Source organism: Miniopterus natalensis, chromosome 18 (genome assembly GCF_054644295.1).
Source record: "Miniopterus natalensis isolate mMinNat1 chromosome 18, mMinNat1.hap1, whole genome shotgun sequence".
Taxonomy (NCBI): domain Eukaryota; kingdom Metazoa; phylum Chordata; class Mammalia; order Chiroptera; family Miniopteridae; genus Miniopterus; species Miniopterus natalensis.
In genome coordinates, this window is record NC_142098.1 from 32,817,395 (window position 1) to 32,835,268 (window position 17,874).

A 17,874-nucleotide genomic window follows, 5' to 3' on the forward strand; every position below is an offset into this window, starting at 1 on the left:
CTGCCCAGGTCAGGGCTGGCACAGAGCAGGTGGCAGTCAGTACTGGCTGCACAGCCGGGTTGCTGTGTTCCTTGCGTGCCAGGAAGGCTGCTTGGCTTCTCCATCTCCAGCGTGACCTCAAAAGTCAGAAGAACTGACTGACCAGTTGGAGTTGAATCAGCAGATCAATGTGGTGGGGATGGGGAACAAGGCACAGAATGTGACTTCAGGGGCCTTCAGTGCAGAGACTGGGAGCTCCCCTCGGGAAGTACAGGGGCAGGAGGTGGGGTGGGAGCCAGGCCCCCATTTCCCACCTTTCCCTCAGGTCTGACCAGGGCAGGATGGAGGTTAGGCTTCACCTCTGATTTCTCATGTGACCTCAGGCTAGTGACTGAGCCTGCTCTTCTGTACAAGCGGAACAATCATTCCTACCCAGCTCACCTTTCAGGGGGCTTATTGGGAGGACCAGATGAGGTCTTAGAAAGTGATTTGAAATTGTTATAGTATCAGGTCTAAATGTCTACACTTACACCGATGAGGAATGGGGGCGGCGACCCCTGGCCACATGCCGACTTCTGGGCTAGATGTGTGTGCAACCTCGCCGGTATGCAGGCCTGGCAGGCTGGGTGACCCCATGCCAACATTGTCTCTCGTGGCCACATTAGAAGTCATAACAGATACTCTCAGGGTCCCCCAAACTGTGAAGCACCTGAAGAAGGGGGGTAGAGAAGAATCGCCTTTACACCTAGTTGGATAGAAGCAGTCCAAAACCAAGTCCAAAATAAAAACTAATTTTTATTCGTTGAACATAATTTAAAACTATAACATAAAAATATCTCTTCATCCATCACTGGAAATCCAGATGGCAACTGGAGAGGACTGGTCTTTTGCTCTCATGAGGGCTCAGAGAATAAAAACCCTGTGAAGCCCCTGGCCCTCTGTCCATGTCCCCTTTGCAGGCCCGCAGGCCACAGCGGGCAGCTGGAGGCTGCAGAGAGTGAACGCTGATGGGGGAAGGCGCCTCTCTGCCTCTTTGGAAAAGCTGATGGGAAACCAGAGGTCACGGAGCGTTGGAGGCCTGGCTGAAAGCCACCAACGAGGTCAAAATGAAACATCTGCTCAAGTCTCCCCAGGCACCTGGCTGGGGGCGAGTGGGAGGAAGGAATGGAGAAAACTGATGCTAAACCTCAAATTAGCACCCTGCACCTTGGCCCTGAAGTGGCCTTTGCTGGCATAGGAGGGGTGGGGCCAGAAATAAATAAGACTGACAAGCTTCAAAGAGGGAGGGTGATAGACCCATCGAAGGACCCTATGTCTTGGCTTGAGCAGGGATGAGCCAGGACACAATGGTTTTAAAAACGCTGGTCTGAGGCCAATGGCATCACAATGCAAACAGCTGACGGGGCCCTGGGGGGGAGTGTGGGGAGGGGCCATTTGTTGGCGGGACTACAGTGGGGATTCTGGCTGAGTATGGGTGGGCTCACCGGGTGACCCCGTTTTTATTTATTTTTTGCCCAAGAACCACAGACCTAGAACTAGGGAGCACGGTCTGCCCTCTACTGGTGATTTTTGGGAATGACCACAACACAGCAGCGCTGGACCTGCAACCCAAAAAACGGGCCAGGAGAGAACCAGCCCCCAGGGCCCATCAGGCCTCCCAGGACGGTTTGTGAAGGCTCCTCCATCTCTGCCTGGCCTGCAGTGGGGTCTGGGACAAGGAGGGCCTCTGGAGCTCACTTCAAAGGCATCGAGAAGAACTTGTTCCCGGACTTGCAGCGGACCTGCTCGGCGTGCACACGCAGCAGCATCTCAGAGTCTTCAAACTCGTCCACAATTTCCTTAAACCAGGAGACAGAAGAGGACAGTCACTTTAGGGGACTCAGAGGGTGCTGCAAACAAATGCAGCCTACTGAAATCCTTCAGAGGTTGGGCAAGGCTGAAGGGAGACCCAGGGCCACACAGGCTCCAGGCCCTATCAGCTCTGCAACCTCATGGAGTTGATTGATCCTACCACCCCAACTTTGCAGAGGAGGAATGGCTGCTCAGAACCCTGGAGTAAAGACTCTAATAAAAACCAGGACTGGGACCCGGGTCTGCTGGACCCCTGACCAGAGCTCTTTGTCACTGCTGGCGTGATGGGGCCAAGAGCAGAGGTAGCTGCTTGATGATGGCCCATGGGCTATACCTAGCATGCACGTTTTGTTTGGTTTGCAAAACTGAAAAAAAAAGTAAAAAACTGGTTGCCAACATTAGAAAATGGGGAGATTATCCATAAAAGTCTGGATTTCTGGTTTCTCTGGAAAAAACAGGAGCAGTAGCAACACTAGGCTCACATTTCTGCATGGTAACACTCCCCACTGTCTCCCTGACCCAAGGAGGAGTACCACCATCTCTAAACTGATGGGAAAGTGAAATATTTCACCTACTTTGCACAATATGAGAAAGGCTCTGAAGGTGGATATTCCCTACATCTGGCACGTTTCACTCCTTTCCAACACCAGCCAGGCCCCTGTGGGCATCCCAGCCTTTGACCTCCAGGTAAGGGGCTAGGACTTCAGGGCAGGCCCGCAGCATCCTCTAGGATCAGTGCTCTAAGGCAGTGCTTCTCAGATTTCATCGCGCACAGGAATCCCTAAAGATCGTGCTAAGATGCAGTTCTGATTTTTCAGGTCTGGGTTGGGGCCTTGGAGTCTGTAGTGCTAATAAGCTCCCAGGTGCTGCTGGTCCAGGGCTGCACTTTCAGGAGCAAGGTAAGGTGGTGGGGTCTCCGGACACGTCAGTAATTTCCCGGGGATTCAGGTTTGCATACCTAACCCCCAGGGCCAATCAGCTCCCCACCGAGCTCCTGCTTGTGGAACTCACCTGCAGCTCCCTCAGGCACTGCCCTTCCAGCTGGAGACGAGCATCGCCCACACACCAGGCCAGGCTGATGTGGAATGAAGGGTCCTGCAGAGGAACAGCAGGGAGGTGGGTGGTCACCCAGGTGCCATGGCAGGCCCGGGCATCATGGCAGATCTGTGACAGAGCTGTCACGGCATCCATGCTGGATCCTAGACGGCTCCATGGGAGACTAGACCTTCAACGTCTATCAGTGTTGGTCCCAAGCACCCTCTACAGCAGGGGTGGGGAACCTTTTTCTGCCAAGGGCCATTTGGATATTTATAACATCATTGTGGGCCATACAAAATTATCAACTTAAAAATTATCTATGAAAAAGCTCCTAGATTTATTGGATTTTGAGTTCTGCCTGTGGTTGCCTTGGCAGGGCCAGACCAAATGATTTGGAGGGCCGGATGTTCCCCACTCCTGCTCTAACTGAAGGCTGGTTTTACTCAAGTTAAAGATGGGCCACTGGCGATTACCCGTTGATTACCTGGTAGAAAGTGGTGAGGTCAAATTCCTCCAAGACTCTGTCTACCTCTGAAACCAGGTCTAGGAACTGCGTGTGCCCGGAGGTGACTTCGAGCCCAAGAAAGGTCCTGTGGGGAGACAGAAGTAGAGACCACAGGGCCGTGAGACCACGGGGGCCTCTGAGAACACGAATGTCTGTGATGGGGCGGAGGATGTGATGGACCAAAAGTGAGCAGACTGGACCAGGAGTGCTTTCTTAGTGGTCTCCTGGGCAGGTCGTGTTCCCGATCACCCTCCCCTCCTTGGTGTGGAAGCTGCCCTTCCCTAATTCTAACCACACACTGCCCCTTCCTCCCCAGGGTCTAATAACACTTGCAGGGATGCTTTCATCTGCCACTGCCAAGTCTACAGACCCAAAGCCCCTGCAGCCATCTCTCCTCTCCGTCATCACTTCGGAATCTGGCTCCTTTCTCGAGGTCTTGGCTCCGTGGCACCAGCTACTGTCCCATCAGCACTCAGACACGCTCTCTCTCATCTTTAACAAGCTTCCCTGGAGCGCACACCTTTAGCCAGCCTCCACCGCATTCCCAGGAAAACTTCTTTTAGATGACTTCGCTATCATGTCCCTCCTCTGTTCAATCCCTCCAAAGGCTTCCATTACACAGAAAACCCAAACTCCTTCCCTTGACCCTGCATGAGCTAACCCCGCCCAAGTCATCACTTATCACCCTCCCACCTGCTCCCCGGGTCCTACTTCACTGGCCTCCTCGCGTGCCCAGCTCTTCCCTGCCTCTGTTACTTCACTAGCTGTGTCCTCTGCTTGAAGGTTATTTTTCTGGTTTTGTTGTTTTTTTAATCTTCACCCAAGGATATTTTTCCCATTGCTTTTTCAGAGAGAGTGGAAGGGGGGGGGAGAGAGAGAGAGACATAGATGTGAGAGACATTGATTGGTTGTCTCCCACATGCCTTGACTAGGGCCGAGGACCGAGCCTGCAACCGAGGTCTGTGCCCTTGGCTGAAATCAAACCTGGGACCCTTCAGTCCACAAGCTGATGCTCTAACCACTGAGCAAAACTGGCCACGGCTGCTTGAAGGTTCTTGTGGCAGCTCTTCCTCAGGTCCCCAGCAAACGCCACCGCCCTGGCCACTTCCCTAGTGCCCTCCTAGGAGCATCTGCTCCTGACTACCTTATCATATCACATAGTAGTCATGACCAATCTCATTCACTTTATTACCTGTCTCCCCTGCATCTATGAGATCCCTCAGGGCAGGCACTGTGTGACCTTCTCACTGGGGACTCTGTTGGTGCTGAACGGATGTCTGCAGCAGAGAGTGAATGAATGAATGAGCCCTCCTCTCAGAGATGCTCAGGGCAGGCAGCTTGGTGAGGGGATCAGACAGGGAGGCTGGCTTTGAAGCCATGATAATAACAACTTCTTATGTTCATCAAAAACTTTTTTGGCTCACTTGAGCCTCACAAGTGCCCAGTGATGAATGCAGCCAGGACAGGCGTGTGATGGCATGGAAAGGGAAGGTCGCAGAGGTGAAGATATGAGCTAAATGTTAAACTGGGGTCAGAGCTGGGTGAGAACCAGGTTTTCTTTCAGTTGCTGGCTTTTTTCACTATACCGAGATGTGTTCTCTACCTCTGCCCCTCCCCTCAAGTTCCCCTATTATATCTCTTCATGAAAGGTTCAGATTTGGGAATGACTGCCTTTGTAGTCCTAGAGTAGGTTAATCTTCTGGAAATGATGGGGCCAAGGGGGAAGACCCACCTGGTTTTCTCTTCATTGGTATAAATCTTTACCCGGTCGGCAGTAAAGCAGAATCTGAAAGTTAGAAGAAAAGGCCACATTTCAGGAAGAGTAACAAAAAAAATCAGAAAAAAATGGTGTATAGTAAAAAATAGCACTTTGAAGATATAGTTCACTCATCTCACACTCAGTATTGTCACCCTATTATACAGGTGGTAAATTGAACCCTAAAATATTAGAGCTGGACAAGACGCTTTGAATAATCACCCAGTTCAAATAACACATAGTTCACCCAGATGCTAGCAAAAATTTTACCTTGTTGATAAACTGTCATTCCATTAAACGATATGAGACGATCTCAACTTACTGATGGGGACTGAGAAAGTCTTACTCATCAAGTAGGGATAAGAGATCATAGAAGGGACAACTGTTCCTTGCAGTTTTAAAAAAGACAATTCTGATCTAGCCTAAGCAATGATAAGAACATTCCCTGTGTGACAGGCACTATAATTATGCCCATTTTACAGACAGGAAAACTGAAGCTTGGTGAGGTTGAATTGGGTGAACTACAATTTGAACCTTAGTCTGCCTGATTCCAAAGTCCTTGCTTTCACCTGTGATGCCTTAGTAGGTTTCTGTTGGTATGAAACACCCACCCACCACTCAGATTAGTTGCATAGGGACCACCAGCTTCTGCCAGGACAGTGCTTCGACTCTAGTTGCTTCTGCTGTGTTCTCTGGGATACCAGGAGATCTCGAAGGGAAAGACTGGCTTGCTGTCCTTTGTGGACCAACTTGGCAAATGCCATTACAGGAAAGGATCATCATTTTACAGCCTGCAGGCCAAGGTCTCACCCCATGGGAGGGAACACAACACCCCAGAGTCTGCATAGAATCTATTGACTTTTGGCTTCTCTATCAGCCTTCGGCCTCCCAATACATCCCTTTTAGGGGAAATGTCAGGGACAGTAGAGCCAACAGGAGACTGGTTAAATGTACAGTTTAGGAAGTGTCCTCCTGGAGTGGACATTGAATGTTTGTGCCCAACTCTGATGGTTAATTTTATATGTCAACTTGACCTGGCTAAGGGACGCTCAGGGAGCTGGTGAAACATTTTCTCTTGGTGTCTCTGGGAGGGTGTTTCTGCAAGACAATAGCATTTGAATTGCTAGACTGAGTAAAGCAGGCGGCCCTTCCCCTGGGGTGGGCATCACAGCGGAGGAAAGGTGAATTTCCTCTCTCTGCTTGAGCTGAGATATCATCTTCTCCAGTCCTCTGAATCTAGCATTCAGTTCTTAGGCTCATAGTGGGACTTGTACCATCAGTCTCCTCCACCCCGCACTCGACCCCGAATTCTCAGGCCTTTGAACTTGGACTGGACTGAATTACACCACTGGCTTTCTTGGTTCTCTGGCTTGCAGAGGGCAGATTGTGGGACTTCTTGACCTTCATAAGTACATGAGCCAATTCCCGTAATAAATCTCATATTTATATCTGTATCTGTATCCTGTGGGTTCTGTTTCCTCTAGAGAACCCTAATACAGATTTTGGTATGAGAGTGTTTTAGAGGAGCAGGATTTTAAGGATGAGTTTTCTGAATTGGTTTTGGGGTTTCTGGAATTCTGGAGAGCCTGTTAGTCAAGTCAGATATTTGCTGAAGCTATTAGAAAAGAGAGCTGTCCTTCCAGATTAGTGGACAGGCAGCCTGGAAGTCCCAAGTCCCCTCTGAGGCAGCCACCCCCACTCCCATGACCTGCACACAGATAAGGACTCGAAAGCTTCCAGAGCCTATGTGGCGGGCCTAGGTCACAGGGATGAAGTGTAGAGCAGGCAGCTCCAGGAGGTGTTTAGTATTCTAACCTGGAAGTTTGGCTTGCCTGCTGGGTGATTCACCCCACACCAACAGGACATGCCAGAGGTAGTTCAGGACAGGAAGAGGAGCCTTGGAAGGGGAGAGGAGGCAGGGGCACTGGGCACTCACCTCTGGTGGGAGGCCATGCGGTCTTTCAGAGCCTGCACGAAGGGAAGGATCCAATGATGGCGCAGAACCACACTGTGGGACAGGCTGAGGTGGAAGGACTCCATCCTCACCAGCCGGGGCACGTATGTCTGGGCGTGGGGCAGCAACGTGTCAAGCAGGTCCAGGAAGTCCTCCTCGGCTTCATCTGGAGGGGGACAGTGAAGGGGGTGGGCCATTCTCTTAGCCAGAGTGGCATGACTGAGCGGAGAAGCCCAGAAGGCAAAGGCCTTTTTCACTCTGGGTTTTAGGAGAAAATTACCTCAACAGCAGCCTACATCCATGTATTTTAATAATATTTTAATACGTGTTTCTGGTTATAGAAGTAACACACTTATGCCCACTGTAAAGAATTCAAGTAAAAAAGACCTATGCAAAGGAGAAAGCAGGGGTCCCTGGAATGCCATCACCTACAGCAGTGGTATCCAAACTATTGTGATCACACGGGCCATTAGTAAAACAAGCTTGCAAAATGTGTTTTTTTTTTTTAATCCTAATCCGAGGTTATTTTTTCCATTGACTTTTAGAGAGAGTGGAAGGGAAGGAGGGGGAGGGAGGGAAAGAGAGAGAAACATCAATGTGAGAGAGACACATTAATTGGTTGCCACCCGCATGCACCTCGACTGGGGCGGGGGATCGAACCTGCAACCTAGGTATGTGCCCTTGACTGGGAATCGAACCCATGATCCTTCAGTGCTCAGGCGGATGCTCTACCACTGAGAAACACTGGCCAGGGCTATCATCCCCATTTCAGAGATGAGGAAACTGAGGCTCTGAGAAGTCCAGTAACTTACTAAAGGGCACCCAGAGTAGTGGGTCATGGAGCGAGGACTGACTCTGGAGACAGGGCATTTTCTATTTTCTGCCTACCACCTACTTCTTAGGGTGGGGGTGGGAATTGAACCCTCTTAGAAATCAAGTGTCAGCTGCAGCTGTACTCTGGGATGGCCTTGACACTGCCCTAACCCTCTCTTGCTCACCTCCGCATGGGCAGAGAGAACATGATACCTAGGGTTAATAAAAGCCTTCAGGCAATGCTTTGAAAACTGAAACTAAGTGGACAGAAAAATTCCCCAATTCTTGAACCTGCTTCTCTCTGTGCTGAGTCGATCTTTCCCACCATCAGTGTCAGAGGCTTCTGGCTTCTTCCTCCCAGCTGGAGTCAGCTTTCTCCCATCCAGAGGCACCTATCGGTCTCAGCCACTTGCCTTTCACATGGTACTCACACGGTACGTAGACATGGGTGGCCCAGTTGCCCCGCTCATGGGGAAAGGTGCGCACCCGGCCCCCATGTTTTGCACTGTCATCCTTGGGCCCCTCTTCGGTGCCTGGGAACATGTGCAGCACACTGTCTGGTACCGGCAACCTCTGGCTGGGAAGGGGGCTCTGGCCACTGCAACAGAAATGAAGAAAATGAGCTTTTGCATCCTCCGTGCATTCTCTACCTCCGTACAGGGTGACTGTACATCTATTTCCCGCCAGGTGCTGTAAGCAGCTTCTACAAAGCTCTTTCCCCAGTACTCTCATTGGGGTCTCCTAATGACTCTGAGACAGACCTCAGCAGGGAGCATGGTCCTCCCGGGACAACTGAGCAGTGTGCGTTCAGAGGTCACCTTCCTTAAAGGGGCAGACTGAGCTGGAGCAGCGCTTCCTAGCTCTGTGGTCTCGGGTCAGTCTTGTCCCCTTCGTAGGCCTCAGTTTCCTCATCTGTAAAGTATACTTCTACCTGATGGCGCCACTGTGAGATCAACCGAGATGCTGCTCGAAAAGCACTCGGCCTGGCACTTAAAAGCCGAGGCTCCACGAAGTAAGAGGCTTCGCTGGTTTTGTTCACTGCAGAGTCCCCCAGTCCCAGCCTGGTGCAGGGTGGGTGCTCGGTGAATATTTATTGGATGAATGAAAAAAACTCTCCACCGCTTTAGCTATTACTATTGCAACTGTGTTAAATGAGGAAGCAGACCTAGGGCGGTACAGCGCTGGGCGCCAGGAGGCAGAGTCAGCGAGCGGCCGAAGCCGCCCGAGAAACACGGGTTTCTCGCCTCCGAGCCTTGGCCTAGCTGGGGCTGGGGAGCACTCTCCCCGAAGCTGGGGCTTCGTCCAGGCCTGTGCTGCGGAATGTCCCCCCCCCCCCGGGCCCCTTCCCCTTCCCGGCCGCGCCGCTCCGCGCTCTGCCACCCTCCCCCAGGCACTCCGGTGCCGTCGGGGTCTCGCGTCAACCCGCACCCTCCCCCCAAAGACTCCTTCGCTCCTCACCGAGGGCGGCATCCAGCCCCCGGCAGGGCCTGAGCCCCGGGCCCGGGCTCGGCCTCGTCCTCGGAGCCGCTGCTGCTGTAGCCCACCAGAGCAGCCGCGCTCATGGGGCCTCCCGCGCGACCGCACCGCGGCGCCGCCGGCCGCCCTCGGCACCCGGAATCCGCTGCGCCGGAAGTGCCTCCGGGGGCGGGGCCTGGCTTAGCACCGCCTCGGGGCGGGGCCGGGAGGCGGGGCCCGCGCGGCGCGGCCCAGCCCAGGCTGCTCACCCGACCGCACTGCCCGCCACGCGCTGCCGCACAGGGCAACCCGGAGCCTCCGGGGCCGCCGCCTCCGTGCGCCCATTTCACAGATCGCTCTGGGGCTCTGTCTGCAGCCGCCCGGACCTGACCTTCCAGCCACGGGCGGTCTCTAAGTCAGCGGGCAGCGCACTAGACACAGCGGAGCTCCCTGCCCTCGCGGCCCGGCAGAATCCGAGGTCCCGGAGCCCCCGACTCCAGCCGGCCCACAGGCCGGGCTCCGGGGCCCTTCCCCTAGGAGCGAGCTGAGCGGTCAGAGGCCGGTCAGTTCCAGCAGACCTGAGGGTCTAGGAGGCCCCTCCTCTCAGGGGCAGGGGTCTGGCCGGGGGCCGGGTCCCGAGAGCCCCCTCCCCTAAGGCTGAGCAGGGTGGTCGGAAGCAGACCCCCCCCCCCCCCGAGTCAGCCGAGGCGTGCGGGCCGGGACGCTGGAAAGCCGCCCCGCGCCCCCCGCAGTCCAACCCCGCCTGGCCGGGCCCCGGGGTCCCCGGCAGGGGGCGGCCTCGCTCCGCGCGGTCCGCTCCTCCCGCAGCCGCCACCGCCCCGGCGGCCGCTCCTCCTCCGGCCCCGCCTCCTTGCCCCCCCCCCCGCGCGCCCGCCTGTCCTCCAGTCTGCTAGGCTGTCGGTCCGTCCTCCCGTCCTCCCGGCACTCCTCCGCCCCGAACCGCTAGCCCAGCCGCACTCATCGCTTCCTCGGTTCGGGTCATCGCTAGCCGGTTCCCCGCCCCCGGGTTGCCCGCCGCCGCCGCTACGCGAGGCCGGGGATTGGCAGCGCGCGTAGGCCGCGCCGCGGCCGATCGAGCCGGAATAAAGGGGCGGCCGAGAGAGCAGTGGGTCGCCTCTCGCCCCGCGCCTGACGCCGCTGGTGGCCTGGAGCAGGTGAGCGGCGGGGCGCCCGGGGCCGAGTCTGGGGGCCACTTCCGCGCCCGCCGCCCCTCGTCCCCAGCCAGCCCGGCCGCCCCCCCAACCAGCCAGCCAGCCCCGGCGGCCTCTGAGCTCCCGGGCGGCCCATGCCGGCCTCGAGGCGCAGCTGCTTCCTGGGCCTGCCGGCGGCCCCGGGGCCTTCCTCGGGCCCGTTGGCCGGGCCGGCGCTCCGGCTGCGGTGGCCTGGCCGTACCCGCCGAGGGCTGACAGGAGGCAGCTGAGCGGGGCTGGCGGGCAGTGCAGGTGGGGAGGCGATGGCTTTCATTCGGTTTCCCCGGGAGGAGGAAGGGCTGGGGTGGGGCACAGGTGTGGGCCTCCCTTCGCTCCCCTACCCTACTCTCTCTCTTTGCAGGGAGATCTGAGAGGCCTCGTGGCTGCAGCTTCCTGGAGTGGGTGGGCAGTGGAGCTGGGGGCCCTGGGCCAGAGACCTTATGTTTGGCAGCCATTCATGCAGGAAAAAACAGTTGTGTTGGCGCAGCCTAACCTACACTGCCCTTGGAGTAGCCCCGCTTCCCCCTTTCCTGGGGAGCCTTTGGCACCTGCTTGCTCATGCAACCTGCTGCCTTTGCCCAAGGCAATGGCTCCTTTCCTTCTCCCTTTTCCGGAAGATGGGGAGGATGACAGCTTTTGGCCTGACCTATGTTCTTTTGGCAGAACAGTTAGAGGCCAGGCTGTCCGGGGAAGGCATCCACTTCTCTCCTCTTTCCCTCAGGAGAAAACTTAGAAACTTTCCAGTGTTAGAGGCAGAAAAGCTGGGAACCTGTAAGTGGGTTACATCTGATTCTAAAAGTTCCTCCTTCTCGCTGTCATTACCTTATGCTGCCACAAAGTGGTGAGTTAGAGATTTGCCTGGGCTGGGTGGTTTTTACCTTCCATTGATTACTCAGAAAGTTATAGACTTAGAGCAAGGGAACGGGATTGTCTCTGGAAAGGCGATGAGGAGAAGTGCTCTGTGGTTAGCATGTTGCTTCCCGCATTGCAGAGGCAAACTCGTAATTGCTTATATCTTCCTGCAGGCCTTGACACATTCAGATAAAAGGATTTAGCACTTTTTTTGGTGCTCTGGGAGAGTAGTAGAGTGGGGAAATTCTGCTGTAGACATTGAAGCTGGGTGGGTCTGTAGACCTATCACTGAATCCCATCATGCACTGGCTCTGGTCCCTGCAAGACCATCCAACCTGTGTGTGGAGAGAAAGCAGGCACATGGTCAGGGTGGAGGGCCTGGGAGATAGTTGAGAGGGATGTGAGCCAGCCCCTCATAAGAGAAGGTTTTTGAGATGGTCCTTTGTTCCATGCAATTGTTTGAAATATTGACAGACTGAGGCTGTTTGCTGTTGGGCCTACATATCTGGGAGGCCTGTTCTCTTCCACCCAGTAGGCTGTTCTCCTGAGCTGTAATGTCCTGAGTTGAGATTCAGGGCATCAACGGGAGAGAAGCTGACAGGCCTTAGGGAGGCCTCAACCAGAGCCTCTCTGCTTTTATCCACCTCACATATTGGGCTCCCAAGTAAGAATTTATTTGCAAAAAAAGTTATGCTGCTAAAATTATTACTTTGGACACCGTGGCCCAAACTGGTCAGTCTTTTCTTGGAGTGTGAGCAGAATTTGTGACTTCTTTGTATTGTGGGCAGATCACCCCAGACTCTCACCTGCAAGGCAGCTGATTAAAGAGGGTTGGCAGTACTTGGGAGGCTGGGGCTCCCTGGCCCAGGTGGGGTGGAGACAGCCACCGTCCCCTTTGCTGGAGAAGCTGAGCTGCCAGCAGACTTCTTTGGTGGTGTGTGAAGGGAGCAGATCTCCCAGCCTTAAGCCTCTCTCTCTTCCCTGGTGTGGTTTATGTCACTGTGGCAAGTGCAGGCAGAACAGAGAGAGCGCCCAGCTGAGTGTCCCTGCCTCAATCTCATGATTTCTCTCTTTTCTACAGAACCCATCATCAGGGAAGGCGGAGCCTCCCTGGCATTGTTGGCACCGTGCCTCGAAGAGCCCCTTGTCCTGTAGGCAGAGCCTTGTAGCCCGTCTTGGTTCATGACTTGGGCCATCTGACTGGTCTCTCTTCTGTGCCTTGTCTGAGGTCCTTGTCCATCCCTGATCCAGGGCTGCTTCTCTCTCTGGGTTGGTCCTCTTAATCAGGGAAACTGAAGCCATTACTCTCCAAGCCCTGTTTCATCTTCCCAAGCATGTCGGAAAGCTGGCAGCAGCCGCCACAGACGCAGCCGCAGCAGCCGCAGCCACCGCAGCCTCAGCACCACGCAGAACCACCACCAGCCCTAGCTGAGCACACGCTGCCTCCAGGCACGGCTGAGAACCCTCTGGGCTGTGCCGTCTATGGCATCCTCCTGCAGCCCGACCCCGGCCTGCAGCCCCCACAGCATGAGCCCCTGCAGGCAGCAGGTGAGCCGGGCCCCAAGTGTGGTGTGTGTGGTCACGACCTTGCACACCTGTCCAGCCCCCACGAGCACCAGTGCCTGGCAGGCCACGACCGCTCGTTCCAGTGCACGCAGTGTCTCAAGATCTTCCACCAGGCTACTGACCTCCTGGAGCACCAGTGTGTGCAGGTTGAGCAGAAGCCTTTTGTCTGTGGTGTCTGTAAGATGGGCTTCTCGCTGCTCACCTCGCTGGCTCAGCACCACAGCGCGCATAGTGGCACCGGCGGCCTGGTGAAATGTTCCATCTGTGAGAAGACCTACAAGCCCACCGAGGCTGCAGAGCCAGCAGCCACTGCTGCCCCTTCGCTGCCCCCACAGCCCCCACCTACCGTTGTCACCCCTGCTGAGCAGGCTGACAAGCCCTACAGCTGCCCCGTCTGCCAGAAGCCCTTCAAGCACCTTTCAGAGCTGTCACGGCATGAGCGGATCCACACGGGTGAGAAGCCGTACAAGTGCACACTGTGTGACAAGAGCTTCAGCCAGTCGTCACACCTCGTGCACCACAAGCGCACGCACAGCTCTGAGCGGCCCTACAAGTGCGCGGTCTGCGAGAAGACCTTCAAGCACCGCTCGCACCTGGTGCGCCACATGTACGCACACTCGGGCGAGCACCACCTGTTCCGCTGCAACGTGTGCGAGTTGCACTTCAAGGAGTCCTCGGAGCTGCTGCAGCACCCATGCACTCCCAGCGGCGAACGGCCCTTTCGCTGCGGCGAATGCCAGAAGGCCTTCAAACGGCCGTCAGACCTGAGGCAGCACGAGCGCACACACAGTGCTGAGCGGCCCTTCAAGTGTGACCTGTGTCCCATGGGCTTCAAGCAGCAGTACGCGCTGATGCGGCACCGGCGCACGCACAAGACTGAGGAGCCCTTCAAGTGCGGGCTGTGTGAGAAGGGCTTTGGGCAGCCCAGCCACCTGCTGTACCACCAGCACGTGCACACCCTGGAGACCCTCTTCAAGTGCCCCGTGTGCCAGAAGGGCTTCGACCAGTCGGCCGAGCTGCTGCGGCACAAGTGCGTGCCCGGTGCGGCTGAGCGGCCCTTCAAGTGCACGGTGTGCAACAAGGCCTACAAGCGGGCGTCGGCGCTGCAGAAGCACCAGCTGGCCCACTGCTCCCCAGCCGAGAAGCCCCTGCGCTGTACCCTGTGTGAGCGCCGCTTCTTCTCATCCTCGGAGTTCGTGCAGCATCGCTGCGACCCAGCCCGGGACAAGCCGCTCAAGTGTCCGGACTGCGAAAAGCGTTTCAAGTATGCATCAGACCTGCAGCGGCACCGACGAGTGCACACCGGCGAGAAGCCTTACAAGTGCCCCAACTGCGACAAGGCCTTCAAGCAGCGTGAGCATCTCAACAAGCACCAGGGCGTGCACGCGCGCGAGCAGCAGTTCAAGTGCGTGTGGTGTGGCGAGCGCTTCCTGGATGTGACCCTGCTGCAGGAGCACAGTGCGCAGCATAGTGCCGCTGCTGCCGCTGCTGAGGGTGCCTACCAGGTAGCCGCCTGCCTGCCCTGAGTCCCTGCCACAGTCCCCACCAGGCCAGGCCCAGCCACCTCCTACAGAGGTCCCTTCACTCAGCTCCATGTTCCGAGGCTCTGGGCATGAGGACAGAGAGCACTGGGCAGGTGGAGGGGCCTGGCACTTCTGGTACCTGCCTCGAGGTGGGGGAGCCAGATTGCTGTGGCTGGTCCTGATTCCACAAACCTCTTTCCCATGATAGGATTCGTTTTCTTGAGAGCCATCAGCCTCCCTTGTCTTTGGGGGCCTGGAACCAGACTGGAGGGGTTGGTACCTGTCCAACCTTCCCAAGCCTTTTAGCCCAATTAGAAATCAGATGGTTAGGAAAGAGGATGGTCATGGTAGGGTCTAGGAGAAGGGCTGGACTCCAGAGGTGGGCTGGGTGTAGGGCACCCCCCTTCAGGTTGCTATCTGAGGGAGAAGGCCAGCTTCATGATGTAGTCTTTGGGACCAGGAGGGCACACCATGAGCCACAGGCCTCCCCGCCCCATCAGGCTCGCTGCTGGCCTGGCCCCCAGCGATCTTGCATTGCCCAGATGCCCTGGATAACATCCAGCTACTTCCAAGGTCTGCTCCAGGTTTTGGATAGGTGAGATGTATAATACGGCTGCACATCTGTGGGCTGGGTGTGCCTGAGAGCAATCGGCCTAGCCAGAAGGGAGGCCGAGAAGTTCTCCAGGGAGAACACTCAGCCAGGGCCAGTGGCCACAGTGCCATCCACAGGGAAAGGAGGAAAGGCAGCCTTTGTATGGAGGTGTAATCCTGATATTTTGGAAGCGCCCCTCGCATTTGTGGCATGGTTCCAAGCTCTGGTGGGGAACGTGCTCTCAGCCAGACAGAACTGCCGATCTGAAAGAGGAGGATTATTAGACCGCCTGGTGCCCGGGAGGAGGCAGGGCCAAGCCCATGATCTTCCCAGTGGTTGTGAACAGGTGTCCTCCCCCTTGAATTGTGTGAACCAAAGTGTCAAGGGTGTGGCCTCAATCAGCTCCCAGCCTCTGCTTCAGGGCCCAGACTAGGCCTGTGTACCCATCCAGGGTGGGGCAGGTGAAAGGGCTGTGTGAATGGCCTCTGATGGCACCGAGCCCTCCCAGCCCATGGAAACCCGCCCCATCAGGCTCACTGCTGGCCTGGCCCCCAGCGATCTTGCGTTTCCCAGATGCCCTGGATAACATCCAGCTACTTCCAAGGCCTGAGAGTTCTCCCTTGGGTCCTCCTAGCACCCTCCGTGTCTCTGGCTGCCCACGGGGCTTGTCGAGCAGAAGTATTGGCATAGAGAGCAGGCGGGGGAAGAAGGTTAAGGAAATCAGTGGGTGGGTGGAGTCCACGGGTGTCCCTGGATGTCCGTCTGGAGCCCTTGGGAAGCCCAGAGGACCTTTATTATGGAAATGATTATTTTGACCCCAGCTCTGCCCCTGCCCTCCTCCAGCCCCTTTCCCTGGTCTTTGGTCTTAAAAGAAGACTTTAATCAGTGCACCAATAACCCAAAGGAGCAGGGAGCCCCACCGCGTCCCACTCCCCTTTTACAAGTCTGAAAAGTGCGCATCCACCTCCTTTATCTGACCAGTTGCCTTTCTGCGGGGCTGGTACGTCCCTCAGGAAGGACTGGCCCCAAAAGACATTTTCAATGCCTCAAAAGACATTGAACCCAGGCTGACAACAGTCCCAATGGCTAACTTTTTCTTCTCATTTTGCTTTCTAAAAGCATCTGTTACACTCTTCATAACATTGTCTATTTTAATTTCATGTCATTTTGGATCTTACACAAAAATGTGAGAATTTGGATTTTTAAAAAGAATGACTCCATTTTAGATAGCCCCTTTTGATGTTAATATATAGTGAGTCCAATGTATGCTTTAGAAGTAAAGACATTGACCATCACAGATCAAAGCACTGCGTGTTCTGGTCATCCTTCCACGGGCATGACGGGAGTGGAGAGGGAGAGGGAGGTGTGCAGGCCGGGGTGGCAGGCTTGAGATTGGGACAGAGGTTGGGTTTGGATCCTGAGTCTTGAACATTCTGGTTGTGTGACTGGGCAAGTCACTGTGTGGCTGGCTCTGTGTTCAGCCCTGCAGGGGGACAGTGGGAGGGGACCCTGTTCTCTGGGAGTGGAGCCTGTGCCCATGAACCATGGTGACAGTGGTCTGGTCACCACAGCCAGAGCTGGCCAGTATCCTGTCTGTGCCACTCATTAGTGACAAGGCTTTGGGCAGGTTGTTGGACTTCTTGAACCTTGTTTTTCTCACCTGTGAAATGGAGCCAGTAATGCTCTCTCCTGGGCTCAGGGCAAGGGCACAGTGAGATGACCTGTGTGCAGCGTTTGGCATGTAGTGGACACTCAGGAGAGCAGAGTTCTGGGAGGGGAGAAGTGAGAGGGAGCCAGCCTAGCACTCCCATCTGAGTGTCAGGGCTGTCCCCACCCCCTCCAACACCCTGTTCCCAAGACCCTTCCCTTCCACCAGCTGGCCTGAGCCTCATACTATCTCTATAAGATGGACAGGGCAGACCTGAGCACTCCCTTTGTCCCAATTCTTGAGATATCCAGGGGCCTGGAACTGGGAGGGCTGGCCAGGTAGTCCAGGTGGGGGCCAGGTAGTGGGGCCAGGACATTCCTGGCCTCTGAACCTCACAGGCTTCCAACTCCCCCCACTGAATCCCAGGGCTCTGGCTCCAACCCACTCTTCACTGACCAGGAAGCTGGAACAATGGCTGGGACTGGTGCTGGCACTGGGTCTGGCCAGGGGAGCAGGAAAGCTCTTTCCCAATAGGCAGAGGGAGTGGCCAGCCCTCTGCTTCCTTCAGAGGTTGAAGCCGCTGTGCTCTGTCTTCCCATCTGTGCAGGGGCAGCTTTATAAAGAGCCCAGGCCCCTGTAGGTGCCTTGTAGAGGGACTTCTCTAGTCTAATCCTTCATCCTGACCTCTCAGGCCTCCCCACTCCCCATTCCCACCTTCAGAGTGGGCCTCAGAGAGGACCAGGGACTGCTCAGGCCTTGGAACTTTGCCCAGGGCCTCTCAGCCTGGGTCAGGATCCCTGTGATAAGGTCTGCATCTCATCCTCAAGCTGGTGGGTTTCTTTGTTCCTTGAAGGTCAGGCCTCCAGGAAACGCCTTGGGTGTTTGGAATAGCAAGGAGGCTGGTGGTGGGGTTCGTGTTGGGTATTATGTTCACACCCAGGGCCAGAGTGGTAGATTGGGGCCAGGCCAGGAAGGCCTGGAGTTGAGGCCATGGAGGCTGCGCTGTCCCCAAGGCAGTTGCTGCAGGGAAGATTTCTAATGTAATCTATTTATAATGAGCAAAAAAACCCCTGCAGCTGAGGGGGCTTCTAGGCCAGGAGACAGTGGCCCAGCTGGGTGAGGGTAGGGCTT

At 55.7% G+C, this 17,874-nt stretch overlaps 2 protein-coding genes across 3 annotated transcripts; one reads left to right on the forward strand and one right to left on the reverse strand.

Moving 5' to 3' along the window:
- Positions 1 to 754: 754 nt before the first annotated feature.
- USB1 (U6 snRNA biogenesis phosphodiesterase 1) lies at positions 755 to 9,458 on the reverse strand. The gene is made up of 7 exons (XM_087827217.1): positions 9,355 to 9,458; positions 8,328 to 8,494; positions 7,066 to 7,249; positions 5,106 to 5,159; positions 3,353 to 3,458; positions 2,842 to 2,925; positions 755 to 1,817 (listed from the first exon to the last, which is right to left on the reverse strand). Exons 1-7 carry the CDS (start codon positions 9,456 to 9,458, stop codon positions 1,713 to 1,715), a joined length of 804 nt encoding a protein of 267 aa, XP_087683343.1. The 3' UTR covers positions 755 to 1,712.
- Positions 9,459 to 10,437: 979 nt separating this feature from the next.
- Positions 10,438 to 16,450, forward strand: ZNF319 (zinc finger protein 319). Of its 2 annotated transcripts, none has more exons than XM_087827218.1 (2): positions 10,438 to 10,526; positions 12,496 to 16,450. In XM_087827218.1, exon 2 carries the CDS (start codon positions 12,749 to 12,751, stop codon positions 14,504 to 14,506), a length of 1,758 nt encoding a protein of 585 aa, XP_087683344.1. In that variant the 5' UTR covers positions 10,438 to 10,526; positions 12,496 to 12,748; the 3' UTR covers positions 14,507 to 16,450. The 2 variants fall into 2 exon arrangements, with proteins under 2 accessions (XP_087683344.1, XP_016062021.1); XM_016206535.2 differs by lacking the exon at positions 10,438 to 10,526 and adding an exon at positions 10,786 to 10,814.
- Positions 16,451 to 17,874: the final 1,424 nt, after the last annotated feature.